At 42.8% G+C, this 16167-nt stretch overlaps 1 protein-coding gene across 1 annotated transcript; it reads left to right on the top strand.

The window, feature by feature from the left end:
• Positions 1-3215: 3215 nt before the first annotated feature.
• On the top strand, positions 3216-9880 carry MELLADRAFT_117001 (family 13 glycoside hydrolase; the record flags this gene model as incomplete). The annotated part of the gene is made up of 18 exons (XM_007412087.1): positions 3216-3486; positions 3587-3627; positions 3758-4520; positions 4622-5228; positions 5332-5790; positions 5869-6328; positions 6433-6529; positions 6611-7187; positions 7253-8062; positions 8139-8311; positions 8401-8487; positions 8552-8626; positions 8701-8939; positions 9023-9037; positions 9134-9199; positions 9294-9439; positions 9517-9547; positions 9610-9880. 18 exons carry the CDS (start codon positions 3216-3218, stop codon positions 9640-9642), a joined length of 4950 nt encoding a protein of 1649 aa, XP_007412149.1.
• Positions 9881-16167: the final 6287 nt, after the last annotated feature.

The following is a 16167-nucleotide window of genomic DNA, read 5'->3' as shown; positions in this document are numbered from 1 at the left end:
TGCTGGTTGTCGGCTTCCCAAGACAGCTTTTGAGAAACGCCAAATTGCCAGTCAAGTTGAAAAGGCCAACTCAACCCAGCTTAGCATGGACTCTTTTACTCACAAGCAATCTCGATTCTCCAACTCCATCTTGAACCAAATGATCGGATACTGGGTTATTCGCACATCTCAGCCTTGGCTCCGAATGGAAGATGAGGCCCTTCGCGCCTGTTTTCGATATGCAAATCCTCAAGCCCAGGTTTATGGTCGAACATGGGTAGCTGCCTTTGCTCATAAAGCATACCTTGGCCTTCGAACATCAGTCATTTCTGAACTTCAAGTAAGTTGATCATCTTCTTTATGTTTTGATATTGTCTTTCTGATTCGTTTGATCACAGGATCTTGATTCAAAGTTCGGATTAGTGCTTGATGCTTGGACTTCACCACGTAACCGTTATGGATTCATATCGGCTTCAGTCACGTACGTCAACAAGGATTGGGAGTTTGTAACCCGCCATCTTTCGATGAAGATGATAGCGTGGCATCACAAAGGGGAGTGGCTAGCAGAGCCTTTGGTGAATGTTCTTGTCAAACACAAGCTTTATACCAAGATCAGTCTTTCTTTCTATCTTTGTCTTAATCTTTTGTGCTGAGGCTGACATCCGACTTTGTAATTTCACATGATTTCTCAGACCCATGATTCAGGTAGCAACAACGATACTTGTGCTCGTGCTATGAAAGCTCGACTCACCAAGGCTGCTGAGGACAATCTTCAGCACTTCGATTGGGACCCAACTACCGATCGAGTCCGGTGTGCAGGCCATAAAGTGGCTCTCATAGTCAACGCTGGACTTCAAGCGCTGGGTATCAAAGCACCACCACCACCACTTGTCAAGTCCAGCATCCTTGGCGAATTTCCTTTACCTGAGCACACCATGCCAACAATCACCGAGGAAGACAAAGAAGATGAAGAATCAGCAAAAGACCAATTGCATCCAACAGACGAGCAAGAAGACAGCGATGAGGAGGACGACCTGGAAATGTCAAACGTACCTGGAACCGATGCTGGTGATCAATGGTATGGCATCATTGATGGGCCTTTTGAGGAACCTTTGGATGTTCCAGCCACCAACCGTAACGAGTCGAATGCAGTATATCAGTTGACTCAGCAGGTAAGTTCTCTCGAAATACTTGATATTTCACTTTTTATACTGATGACTAATGTAATTTAACTTAGCTCGATGACATTGCTCGAAAAATCGGTGGTTCATCAAGGATGTTATGTGTCTTTGATGCTACTTGTTCCAGCATGGGAGTCTCGTTCCCTCGACCAATTCCTGGATACGGTATCCGATGGAACATCAAGTTACAATGCTGGGACCGTTTGTATAAAGCAAGAGAGGTATGTATTGATCCCTCAATATCATCCGCTTTTATCCACTGCTCACCCCTTTATTATGAATGATACCTGTTACAGGTTATTGATCGGATGCTTAAGGACGACCAGCTGGAGGTTTCAAAAGACAAAAATAAGAAGAAAACCAGCCCAAGCGAACAGCCTTCTGATCCTTACTCCAATCGTCCTCGTGGAATTTTCAACAAGGTATTGATCACTCCTGACCAATGGAAGCAGATACATACATTGATAAAGATACTTCGGGTTAGTAATATTCATCTTAGCATTAGAATCTCACCATCTGACTTTATCATCGTCTTTTTTACTATGCATGTACTAGGGTTTTGAAACACTCACCAAATTCTTTGAGGCCGATGCCCCAACTGGTTCTATGATCATACCTGAGTATTTCAAATTGAAGAATTCACTTCAAGAGAAGATCGACGCCTGTTCATCTCGAGCCGACCCCTTTTTCCCAATGTACCATTCGATGCTGGTCCGAGTCACTGCTTATCTGCACGAAGCACTGCAGTCAAACGTATTAATTTTAGCTACCGCCCTTCATCCATCTTGGCGAATTGATTACTTTCAATGGGCTTTTGGAGCCGACTCAATTGAGCACAAAACTGCACGAAATTTGATTGAGATGGCATTCAAGGACAGAAAAAGTAAAGTCGAAAATGGAAATAAGGCTACCAGACAGACCGATCCGAAAGAAGATGATGAGGAAGAAGAAAGTGGTTACCGTGCACATAAAAAGAAATTCCAGAAACGAACCGAAAATGAACTTCGGGACTACTTTGAAGGTGCTGATGAACCTTCTACAGAAGTGGAGAAGGATCCACATTTGGCTCTGCAATGGTGGAAGGTACAACTCTCATTTCATTCGATATACAATACTTAAACCTCTGCTGACATTCTTTTTTCATGAAAAAGGTCAATGCTGGAAGATATCCAGTTTTATCTTCTCTGGCTCAAGACTATCTGGCTATCTGTGGAGCTTCCTGTGCAGTGGAGAGAACTTTCTCCGCTGCTGCAGACGTTTGCTGCCGAGATCGAGGGGCTTTAAAGCCTGCTACTGTTGAGCGCTCAGTAGCGGCTCGTCTCTGGTCAAAATCAGGTATTGTCATACATGGTAAAGAGTTTGAGCAGTCGCAAAAATGTATGGAAGAGTGTATTAAAGTGGACAAGGATCATCGGAAGCGGAGGGTTACAAATAAAGCAGCAAAATGAGTACTTGACTGGTTTTTTTTTGGTGATTCAAATGATGAGCTTTCATGTTATAATCTTTCTCATGGCCCTATCATACAAGTTGTAGGTAATTCATATTATGTTTTGAGCAGTTGGAGCAGCACAATACTGCTACTATATTGGTATTGTGACAGTATCGTGCAGTATCGCCTAGACCCACAATACCAGATACAGTATCGATATCGTAACGGTATTGTGATACGTTACCCAGGTCAGGTCCTTATAGGTATCGCAGTTTTGATACTGGTATCGAGTATCGTAACTAAAAGCGATATAATACTCAATACACATTTTGATGGTATCAAACTTCCGATACTATACCCGGTATCTGCAATACGATACCGGTATCGTAACTGTGGCACCGTTGCTACCAGCTAAAGTGCCTTGTGATGTATGCATATCACCTTATAAGCAAGAGAAAATCTGTGCCAATGTGAATTTCTATGAATCTTCTTCTTCCCTTCAACGTCATCTTCACTGAGTCATCTTCATCGTCATCGAATTCATTAAATTGTCATCATAAACCTTGTAGATTCTAATACCGAAGATCATACTAATCAAACTTACTTCATATATTCACGTATTCACGATGCCTAGTAAACGAAAACCATCTCCAAAGATAAACAAATCAACCCTACCTAATAGTGATCTCACTTCCGCAACTAAAGTAAATGAGAATACTAGTAAAAGAGTGGTATTATCTCCAATCATCAATCCTGCCTCAAATCCATCTAAATTACCAAATCCAATTTCTAAATCTGAACCTTCAAACCTCAAGAAACCAATCTCATACTCATTGCCAGATATAATTGATCTCACCATGTCCGACAAGAGCTCAGCGCCAATGACTATCTATCAACGTTTGTTGCCCTTTCTTAAACCCATCAGCCAATCCTTGTTTACCTTTGAGTATTCGACTCAAGCTTACCCTGTTGATCGTTGCTTGTTGTCCTTTCTAAGTTGCATTGGAAGACGATGGATCACCTTCAAAGGAAAAATCGGTTAGCCGCATTCTCTCTTTTGAGCTGATTGTTCTTTACTTGATAGCCACCCACAAAGCTTTTCATTTCATTAACAAGGAAAAGAGGGTTGATATTGAATTCTTACCATTCCTGTGTAACATTTAAACAGTACATCCGTTTACCCGCGCCATACGAACCTTATGCATTAAGGATTCTGATCGCAGCGGGAGCACGAAGTTCGAAAGCTGCAAGTCTCTTTACTAATTTCCCATTGGATCAAAGCGAATTTGATCGATCGAAGTTTCACGAAAAACCTTTACCTTCCGATACATCTAAACCGATTCAAGTCGATTTACCGATCACTAAAGCTGGAGTGTTTGAATTCTATTTTGAGTATGATGACACCAGCGATTCTCATGAAAAAAGAAGGATAAAAAGTCGATCAGGTTACTTCAATGTTGATCCGATCCTTTCGGTCGCTAGCAGGAAGTCTATACTCAAGACAAGTCAGGACCACTCAGTTCAAGTACTGCCCTTTGGTAAAACCGGCGAGACAATCGATAGGAATGCCCCTCTGGTTAACTTACCCCTCGATGGGCTTGTGATTCAAACCGTGATAGCGAAATGGATGGGAACTTTAAACAATTGGTCACCTTATCTCGATTTAATACGTGATCGGGGTTACAATATGATACATTTCACCCCACTTCAACAACGTGGAGAAAGCGGTAGCCCTTATAGTATCTTTGACCAACTGAGATTTGATCCTGAATTATTCGAAACTCAATCTTCATCCGCTGAGAAAGAGAAAGAAGAATTATCAACTTGGCTGAGTCGGATCAGAGATGAGTGGGGTATATTGAGTATGACGGACGTGGTTTGGAATCACACAGCTCATAACAGTCTATGGCTGAGGGATCATCCTGAATCAGGTCAATAACGATATTTGTATTCTTCCTTCTTAACAAACGGAACTATATTGGCTATCTAATCCATGCCAATCAGATACTGACCAAACTTTTATGTACTACAGGATATAATGTGCTAAACTCGCCACATCTAGAGCCAGCTTTGGAACTTGACAGCGCCCTACTCGAGCTATCTTCTCAACTGGCCAATAAAGGTCTTCCAGTCGAACTTAAATCATCTTCAGACTTGGATCAAATCATGAAAGCCATTGAGCATGAGTTGATGCCTCAACTCAAATTGTGGGAGTACTATGTGTTGGATGTCGATCAACTTGTCACTCAATTCCAGAAAGCTTGGAATTCTACTCAGTCCACCAACGATTCGTCCTCAAACTGGGCTCAACATGTTGATGCATTTGCACTCGAAGCTGCCTGTTTACCCTCATCGGATGATAAGGGTCAAGGAGGTTGGCGTGCAGTTACCGGTCCTCGATCGCATGCAACTCAAAAACTCAACCTTAAAGCGGCTGTGGAGTTTTTTCATTCCAAAGGTTTGAAGGAATGTGATCCTACGGTACCGGAGCTTTTCAAGCGCTTGCTGCAAGAGTTAAACGTTGATAGATATCGAGAGTATGATAATGATGTGATCACGATCTTGGGTAATATAAAGAACAGATTACAATACACTCGATTAGATGAAGGGGGTCCACGAATGGGACCTTTCAATGAAAAGTAAGCCGAACCCTGACCTCTTTCTCGAATCTGATTCACTCGCTCTTTTGTCCGACGGTGCTCAATTGAATGTTTTTCTGGGGGGCTACTGCGAATTGGATAGATATCCCTTGATCGAGACCTTGTTTACCAGATTAGAAGTAAACGAAACGACCAAAAAACACGATCCACGCTCATTAGCATTAGCGAACAACGGGTGGATCTGGAATGCGAATCCGCTCGAAGATTTTGCTTCTCCATCTTCCAAAGCGTATCTGAGAAGAGAAGTTATAGTCTGGGGAGATTGTGTCAAGTTGAGATATGGTAAAGGAGAAAGCGATAATCCTTTCTTATGGAAGAAGATGAAAGAATATACTACGTTACTAGCTAGTCTCTTTCATGGTTTTAGAATTGATAATTGCCATTCGACTCCAATTCATGTCGGCGAAGCTTTACTCGATGTCGCCAGGCGAGTTAGACCGGATCTCTATGTTTGTGCCGAACTCTTCACGGGTAGTGAAGAGATGGATACGTACTTTGTTAGTCGACTAGGCATCAATAGTTTGATAAGAGAAGCGATGAAGTGAGTGATGATCCTTAGTTCTTTTCGCTCTCTCGTGATCACCCGAATTTTCAAGTGACGCTTGTCCATCCATCGTAGTGGTCACGATCCGAAAGATCAAAGTCGATTGCTCTATAACTATGGATTAGGTAAACCTATCGGATCAATGGATACGGACGTTCTTACCGAACAATCAACTGTTGTTGATTCCTCAACAGGGCATTCGAAGCCGTGTCAAATCGTTCCATTACATGGATCAAGGCCACATGCGTTTTTAATGGATTGCACTCATGATAATGAATCCCCATCCAAGAAGCGAACAGCACGCGATGCGCTCTCGACTGGTGCCCTGGTCGCTTTCTCTTATGCGGCTGTAGGTTCGAACAAAGGATTTGATGATCTTTATCCCGAGTTGTTAGACCTTGTCAAAGAGAAGAGAATGTATGAGAAGGTTGATGTTGCTCACGGGATAGGCAGCTGGAAGAGGATATTGAATCATCTGCATACGGAGATGATCCTGGAAGGTTATAAAGAGGGTCACTTTCATCAAGAAAATGATGTTCGTTCCTCTTTGCTTTCCTCTTCTGTTGTCCCTTTGTCTTTGATCTTGCCTAAGTATTTTATGCTCATTTCGCGTTCGAAAAACCTCACTTCTTGCAAAAGTATATTATCTCACATCGGGTTCACCCATCTACTCATCATGGATATCTTTTAGTTGCTCACACAGCTTTCCATGGTGATGGGACTGATCGAGGCCACGGTGAGCTCATTTTGGTATCTTCGTCTTGGCACATGTTATTGACTTGTCGGAACTTTACAACAATTTTTGCGATGCACGCAGTCGAGCCGATGAGATTAAGGGGCACAAAAGCGCAATTTATACTTGGATCCACGCTTGAAGTTGTCTCTAACAAGGACGCATCCGATGCTAAAACACTGAAAGGTCTTGACTCTAAACTTACTCCGATTGAAGCTAACGCCACGGATATAATTTGCTTGGGGTCTGATGGCGAAGGCAATTATGTGGATATCAAGGTTCCGTCAAAATTTCCTCCCGGAAGTGTGATGCTTTTCTCCACTTGGATGGAAGGTATGAAAGTGGAAGGCGAAGGAGGAGCCACGAAAAGTTTAGAATCAATGATGAGATCAGGTGCAGAGCAAGCCTTTGGAAACCTTTCAATCCTCGATTTGAATGTGGTCCTCTTTAGAACAGATGGCGAGGAACGTGACATATCGGGTGGCAAGGATGGGATCTACAATGTACCAGGCCTTCATCCGGCGTTGACTTACTGTGGGCTCGAAGGATGGATGTTTGGATTGAGACATGTCATTCGTAGCAATGACTTGGGTCATCCGCTCTGTGCACATCTTCGAGATGGACCGTGGGCTTTCGATTATGTGGTAGGCCGGTTGAAGAAGTAAGTGGTTCAGAAGGTCTCTTCATGGGTTGATTGAGCTCATGCGAGCTGTTTCTGTTCTGAAGTCATTTGGAATATTTCCCGAACTTGGACAAGCCAGTCAAGTGGTTTGAAGAACGAGTCAAGGTGATCAAAGATTCAGTCCCAGCCTTTCTTCGACCTAAATATTTTGCTCTTTTGATCTACGCCGCATATCGAGCTGGTAGAGCAAGAGTGATTGATCAATGTTCAGAGTTTGTCAAGAACGGTACTGATTTTGTGCACACGTTGGCGATGAGTGCGATCCAAATGTATGGAGTTGTACAATCCAGTTCATTAGACTCCAACAAATTAGTAGGATCTGTAGCAGCTGGTCTACCACATTTCAGTTCAGGCTGGGCTAGAACTTGGGGTCGGGATTGCGGGATCAGTGCATCGGGATTGTTCGTCAAGACTGGACTTTGGGAACCTGCTCGGGCTCATATTTTGTGTTTCTGCACGACTCTTAAACATGGATTGATGCCTAACTTATTAGATTCGGTTAGAACCCCGAGATACAACTCTAGAGATGCACCTTGGTTTATTTTACAACTATTGCAAGATTATGTCAAACATTCTGAAGAAGGTGAAAGTTTTCTAGATGTGGAGATCTCCAGACGGTTTCCCAAGTCGGATGAATGGGTCAGTTGGGATGATGAGAAAGCTTACAAGGAGAAGATGAAAGTGATTGAAGTGGTTGAAGAAGTGTTGGAAAGACACGCAAATGGCATTCATTTTCGTGAATACAACGCTGGACCAGCAATCGATTGCCAGATGAAAGATATTGGATTTAACATTGATATCGAGGTAGATTGGAACTCTGGTTTGATCCATGGTGGAAATGAGTTTAATTGCGGGTACGTTTAAGGAAATGTGTTCTTTTGTCTGCGCTTTTTGTTTGCTGATGACCTTGATGAGAATTGATTTCCGCAGGACTTGGATGGATAAGATGGGAGAGTCTGAGAAGGCTGGGAATAAAGGGATTCCAGGTACATCCAGAGATGGAGCGCCGGTTGAGATCACTGGGTTGATCTATAGTACATTGAGATGGATGGAAAAACTCTCGGATGCAGGCAAAGTAAAGAAGGATGGGGTCGAGATCACCAGTAAGGATTGCTTCCAATGTTTCTACAAGTGAACTTCGTGTGATTGATGTTGACGTTATTCATGTGTCTTTGCTACTGGGAAAACCCAGAAAACGGGACGAAGACTGTGACTAAGTATCGAGATTGGGCTGACTTGATACGTGATAACTTCGAGAAGAAATACTATGTGCCGTTAGGTAAGTGTTTTAAGTCGAGAGATTACATTTATGAATTTAACCGATGAGGCTGGTTGGATTGCAGATCCAAAGGAAGACTCGAAGTACGAGATTGAACCGAATCTAGTAACTCGCAGAGGCATCTACAAGGACGTCTATGGTCAGCCATAGAATTTGTATGTATGTATCCCCGCTCTAGGCAAGACTGATCATTCCGAACGGATAAAATTCTAGGTACTCCAAGTGAACGAGCTCATGCAGATTATCAATTGAGACCGAATTTTCCAATCGCGATGGTTGTTGCTCCCGATCTCTTTGATCGAGATCATGCTCATGAAGCACTTCGAACAGTCAAACAGGCTTTGATGGGACCACTTGGGATGAAGACACTCGATCCAAAGGAGAGCGATTATAGACCAAATTATGATAATTCTAACGACTCGCATGATTGGCACGTCGCCAAGGGAAGGAACGTGAGTGATTTGTTTTGGTATGGCTTTAAAGTCGGTGATGTATACTGATCATCTATCTTATTTTTTTGGAAAATAAATGTCAGTATCATCAAGGACCTGTAAGTATTTTCATTCAGTTGCACTATCCATGTGGGCATCATGAGAAATAAAGAGGCTTATTCAAGACTTTTTTGTGTGTGGGCGTTCCTCCAAAGGAATGGGTTTGGCCTGTTGGGTATTTCTTGAGGGCTTATCTAAAGTTCGATTTGAAGGATCAAAAGGTATTGCACATTTTAGATTGATCTTCATATCGATAAAAAAAAATCGAGCCTTGAAGACCAAGACTGATTAAATTGTCTTATTGTGGTTTCAAAGGAGCGTGGAGAAACGATCCACGAGATTCATTCGATGTTAGCGGCTCATCGCAAACATCTTATACACGATCCTTGGGCTGGTTTACCCGAATTGACTAATGAGAATGGGAATCATTGCAAAGACAGTTGCGAGAGTCAGGCTTGGTCGTACGTTCATTGAATTTTGATCTCCCCTTACCCATCCGATGCGAGAGTTGACTAAATGGACTTTTGGGGTTGATCAGGACATCGACTTTGTTGGACGCTTTGTTTGATGTAAGTGTATTTGTTCATAACTTGATGGATATAAGACAAACTGATTGTGTTTTATTATGTAGATTTATGAAGAGCAGAAACAATTATTAGCTTAAGACGTTGAGGTAGGCAAGTCTTTTCCTTACATGAAGAGAAGATTCCAAGTAATCAAAGTTGTAAAATTGCCAATGATGTTTGGCAAGATATGGGGGTGATAACTTCAATCTAAGAAAAGGATAATGATGTAGGAGATAGTATGAGTGTATTTTGAAGCAATCTTGTTGTATCTAGTTCGCAAGCAATTAGCATATTTTTAGGCTTTTATGTAAGTCATCAATCAAGGATGTGTTTAGTAAAATAGTAAGGCAGAAAGCATTTTGAGATAGGACAGCACTATTTGACGCCCGGTCAAAAAAACTGCGATGCCCGCTTTTTTCGGGGCTTTACCCGGGACTTTTGGTGATACCCGGACCCGGCACTGCCAAATTTCACCGCAGCCGCATCCAAACCGGGTATTCATACCCCTTTTGCCCGGATTTACCACTTTTGCCCGGATTCACCCTACCGTTTCATCTCACACTCCCAGCAAAAGGTAATTTTCCCAAGGAAAAAATGATTACATTTAATGCATTTTTAGTCAAAAATGCTCATTTAATGCTGAATAATGCTGATTTAATGCTGATTTAATGCTGATCAAATGCATTTTTAATCATTTTTTGCTCTAAATGTATTCATTTTTTACTTGAGAAAATTACTTTATGCTGGTAGTGTCAGGTCGCTCAAAGAGGACAAATCCACCTTCGACTGACTTGGCAAAGCATCAAAGCGCTCAACATGAGCCATCCCGAAATGGTAAGTCTCACATGCTCACTCTATTTGTTTCACTACTTCTTCTACGGTGACATTCACCTGACCATGTCTCTCTCTTTTGCCTATCTAGTTGGTGTTTACTTTGACGGTCACACATCTTACTCGCGATAGAGATAATCGATCCCATCGATACATCCTAGTCTCACGCCCACGCACGATGTCCAACCCCATTGGTTTTGGTAACTTGCCTTCGCAAAAGCATCCACAACCACCTCCAGGTTTTCCTCCGTTTAACCCTTACATGTATCCACCTTACTGGCCTCCTTATCCATACGCCATTCCCAATTCGGACCAGACATCAGCAGGAAGATTTCAATCTCATCAACCACCACCGATGAACTGGCAATATCCGCACCCATTCCCATACCCCTTTCCAGGTCATCCCGCATCGAATGACCACATTCTTGAACCCAACCCTCTTGACCACGTTCTTGATCCCAACACTCTCAATGCCACTCCTTCTCATTGCTTGATTGAAACTCATACCCCCGATTCAGCTGCTCAACCCAGCAAAAACGATCTTCCTTTGTCAGCCACACCTGCACTCGAACTTGAACCACCTGTTAAAGATTCACCTCAACTAAACCACACACCCGATGTTCCTAGCTCAGCTTCAGTAGTTCAAGTGATCTCAAATACACAAGATACTGAATCAACTGAACATCGTGAAGCCGTTGAAGAAGATGAACATGATGAGATTGAACTTCTTGATCTTGAATCTGAGCGTGACAAGGATTGGCCGCCGCGTATAGGTAAGATTACCACCCAAGTCGACTTTAATATTGCTTTAAACTTTTCACCAAAACACTGACAATGAAAATTGAATTCTGTTGTTTCTGTGGTTGTGCTAGGAGCTGAACCGGTTCGACTCTTGCAATCACCAGTTTTCGGAAAGGAATTTGTATCTAGTGCAAGTGCGATTATGTACTTGAACGCTGTGGCACGACATCAAGGGTACGGGATTGCAATCAAAAGTAACAAGACCGAACATCACCAGAAAGTTTGCATCTACTTTAGGTGCTCTCTTGGCCGCGCGGTGAAGTCTGTGGCCAAAGAACGCGAAACTTCAACAAAAATGACCAGCTGTCCATTCGAATTGTCGCTCAACTTCCACTCACGTAAAAATAGATGGGTTGTTCAGCAAGATAAGAAGAACACTTCAAAACACGAACACAACCACGAGGCTTTCGAACAACCTAACCACCACTCCAAAAATCACCAGTTTTCTGACGAGGCGTTACACCAGATGGACCTTCTTTCTTCAGCTGGATGTCGTACTTCCCAGATTCGCAATCTTATGAACTTTGCCCCTGGATCCGAACCTCTTTTAAGAGATATTCGAAATGCTTTGTATCGACTGCGAGACGCTTGGTTATGTGGTCGAACACCGATACAAGTACTCTTTGATTTGATTAACGACAATCAATGGGCTCATCAAACAACAACCTCTTCTGACGGTACCCTACAATCCCTGTTCATGGCTAGTCCTGAAGGAATCAAACTGGCTAGGCGTTTTCCAACAGTCATAGGTCTTGACTGCACGTACAAGACAAAACGATTCAACCTTCCTCTTCTTCATATTGTTGGAACTACCAACACCCACAAAACTTTCACTGTCGCCCTATGTTTCATGCACAGCGAAATCGAGGAACAATATGTATGGGCCTTAGAACAATTAAAATCGATAGTTTTTGATGGAGATGCCGAAAACACCCAAATCGAATTGCCTCAGACCTTCTGCACCAATGCAGAGCCGGCTTTGTACAACGCCATCGGTAAGGTCTTCCCAACTGCACATCACATACTGTGCATATGGCACATTAATCACAACATTGGCAAGAATTGTAAGAAGAAATTCAAAGGACGTGAATGGGATGAATTTATGAAGATATGGAACACGTTCTTGCAAAGCACAACAACCGAAGATTACGACAAGAATCTTGAAGCCGTCACCACCATTGCCCGACGTCACCACATACTCGATTACTTGCAGAACACATGGCTTCATCGTACCGAAAAGTTTGTCGCGCTTTTTACAGCTCATCAATCGCCACACTTTGGCAACTCTTCAACATCTCGAGTGGAAGGTGGCCATCATTGACTCAAAAACTTCTTAGAGGGCAGTAACAACGATTTCATTACATGTTTCAAGGCCTTCAAGCGAGCCGGAGATCTACAATACAAGGAGATAACCATCTCAACCGGAGTCGAGAGCCAAAAGACGTTGCTTGGCATGCCTCAATGTTTCCTGGAACTCAATGGTAAAATTACGCACTTTGCTCTCAAGAAAATCAAAACTCAGTTCGATGGGATTGCGGACTCTTTCAAACGCCCTTGCACCAAATCATTTCGTGGCGCTTGGGGTTTGCCATGTTCTCATGAACTGGCTCGGGCTTTTGAAGTTTCAGATTACTTATCACCAAATGCGGTCCATCACCAATGGCATTCAAGCCTTGTAGCACCTCCCGGAAGTCATGAAGACCTCAAGAAAGCTGTGAAATCCAAGCTTGAACAACTAATCAATCTCCCCGAAGATTCACTTCGCAAAATATATGACGAGCTGGCAAAACTTGAAACAGGTCGGTATTCACTCATTCCAATCGAGAACGCTCTTGTCAAACGTAATAACCGTGGCCGTCCTCGAAACAAATCAAAACAGCCAGGCTCTAATCAGGACGGCCGATGGAAGTCAGACTTTGAATTGGAAGAAATTGAGGAGACGAAGGAAGCGGAAATGGAAGCTCAAAGGGAAAGGAAGAAGGCGCGTACTTCTAAATCTAAAACCAAAGTAAATCGACCAATTGCTTCAGGATCTCAAGCTCCGAATGCCTGTGATACCCTGCCTTCTCAACCTACTCAAATCAGTGTAGTTGCTGAAACACTATCTCAGCCGATTCTATCTTCAACTTCCCACATTACCACGAAGCAGGGAAAAGTTTTGTTTTCTCAGCCGGCTCAAGTGTCTAAATCAAGTTTCATTACTCAACCGAGTAATTCTTCAACGCCTACCAAAGCTTCCAATGTTGATTCTGCTTCTCAAGCGCCTCAAGCTAAATCCTCTCAGTCAGTCCGACCTTCCCAACACACAAAACGCCCTTTCAAATGCAGCCTCTGCCAGGCGGCAGGACATCGCGCAAACTACTGTCCCACTTTGAAACAAACCCCTGCTCCCATCAAAAAATCACCTACTCCCATTCATGAACCTTCACATAATTACTTGAGTGACTCTGACATCAGTATCAGTAAATCAGACATCGATGAGCCAGACCTGTTTCAAGGAGATGAAGAATGCCCATTCTGTGAGGACCCGCTTCCTTCAGCGCCGTCCAAGAGACTTCTCCGGATTAAAGCTACCCTATTGGCTTTGCCTAACGCTTTATTGTTGCCTGTAAGTTATGTTTCCTTCCTTTGATACTCAAAAGAGATTTTTGCGGAATGTAGATTCACGTTACGTGTAGTTTCCGCAAACTGCTGAGTTCTGTGATCTCCATCGCACCGAACGCGACGTTGTACCATTTGGGATACGTGAAGGCTGGCCAACTGCAATTGACTTCGACAATATAGAAAAGTGAGTTTGTCATTTTCGTTTTCTGCATCTAATTTGCTCTCTTTGCTGATAGATGAATGATCAATTCCAGCCGCATTCGAAATGATACCAATCATCTCACCCAAGTGATTGATAAACAAACGTCTTCAACTTTTCTGGATGACGCCATGAACAAATGGAAAAAAAGGGACGTGCCATGTTTGGTCTTTCTGGCGAGTTTGAAGGGTTTGAGGTGGAGCAACCCGGGTAGTAAGTGATACCGTCTTTGCGTTTTTGTTGGGTAGTGATAGGACACTAACACTATATATCCTGTACTTCCAGTTATGGCCAAAAAGGTTTGGTCATGATTACCAAGACATTGACTGCAATGTTCTTGTCTAACCAGTCATCCACTTGACTAGATGTCAAAAAGGCCAACCCTTTCCCTCCCGAATACTTTCTTCGACGTGTACTGGTTCCGGAAGTTGCCTCTTTGCTCATCGCCCAAGATTTGAATCTGTCGATGAAGGATCCGAAAGTGAAAAAGACTCTTGAAGCCAGCCGAGTCTTTGGCAACGCAATGTTCCCAATTGAAGACTTTGAAGAAGACGTGATTAAAGAATCGAACACAGTTAGTCATCACTGTGAGAAGAGTGTTCTCACTTCCTGTGAAGATCAGTTAATATTGAGGCAAATTCCTGGATTCATGGTTCCCTACATCAAGTCCACGTTCAACCCACCTGCATTCGGAAACTGTGGATACTTTGCAATCGCACAGGCTATTGGAATCTATTCAGATTCTTCGTTTCGGGACGTCAGGCGGAAACTCCTTACCAAGCTGTCCGAACATGCAAAAGATCACGAAAAGCTTATTGCCCCAACTCCAACCCGAACCTTGATGAGAACTAGACGAGGTCTATCATTTGCCGAAGAAGTTGTTCAGGATATGCTCATCCGACTTGATCATGACGAAGTTAAATGCGATGAGGCGTACTGGCTGCGAATGCCTTACATGGTATTTGTCATAGCTAGTGCTTATGATCGTCCCACAGTTCTATTGGAGCCGAAAGAAGGCCACTGCCAAACATTCTTTCCTTATCGCACCCAGCCGAACAACAATGCTCCCATATTACTGGCCTTCATCAATGGCAAACACTTTTGCACCTTGGGTGCGGAAGACCCATCTCGTTTGCCACTTCCAGAGGTTTTTGGCCGTCATCGCAACACGCCAACACTTGAAAGTACTAGTATGCTGACTTGGATCAAAAAGTTCCAAGGTCAGATGGATGGCTGGGCTGCCCAAAAGCAGGTGGGAAAAGCGGCACAGAAAGGAAGTATTTGCATAGAGTTGTAAGGTTGCTGTTGTGCGGTGCTGTCCTCATGTATTGTCTTTCCTGTGTTTAACTCAGTAGTTACATTACATTACAACTTGATATTCTACTTTTCTTTTCCTTCCCTTCGAACTTGAAATTGAAAATTGTAATTCTAGTGATCCGTGAGAAAAGTTACATTGTGAGACGATGAAAGATGATCGATCATCTCTTTCTCTTTCTCTTTTCATGTTCATGTAGAATGTAGAATTCGAAATTTGAAATTTGCCCGTTTTTGCTGCCCGCTTTGATCAAAGCGGGCGGAAAATAAGTTGTGCCCGCTTTATATTTTGAAAGCGGGCATGACAGTTTTTTTGACCGGGCGCCAAATAGTGCTGTCCTTTGAGATAAACTTCCGGTGTAATAAAAAGTTAGGTTTGATTCGAAAACATTCAATAGACCAAAACTGATAGCTGATTTGGGTGACAATGAAGATTGATGGTGGAGAAATATACAAGGATGTAATATGTGAGTGACTGATATGGATTGTAGTTTTTGTGGAGCATCTACAAAACAAGAGCCCAAATGACAATCGATGATCATTGATTGATGTGTGTTTGTTAGTTTTTTATGTGTATACTTGAGGCAATATTATCCACTTACCCTTATAAGGCTTCTCTCCAGAGTACTCAAGTAAGCCACCACCAGTTTTCTGAGCCTCCTCAGACTCTAGGGCCAAGCAATATTTTCTCTCCATTTCACATAGCTAGCCATGATGAAATAAGAATGTTAACATTTTGATATTGAATAGAACCAGGATGCCATGAATAATTCAACTGGTGGTAGCAGGAATCAGCTGTGTATTGGATGCCAATCACCTTGGCACTCAATTCCAGAAAGCTTAGAATTCTACTCAGTCTAACAACAATTTGACT

Source organism: Melampsora larici-populina (genome assembly GCF_000204055.1).
Source record: "Melampsora larici-populina 98AG31 unplaced genomic scaffold MELLAscaffold_28, whole genome shotgun sequence".
NCBI lineage: Eukaryota > Fungi > Basidiomycota > Pucciniomycetes > Pucciniales > Melampsoraceae > Melampsora > Melampsora laricis-populina.
Note: the sequence above shows the minus strand (reverse complement) of the source record. Positions and strands in the feature narration are given on the sequence as shown.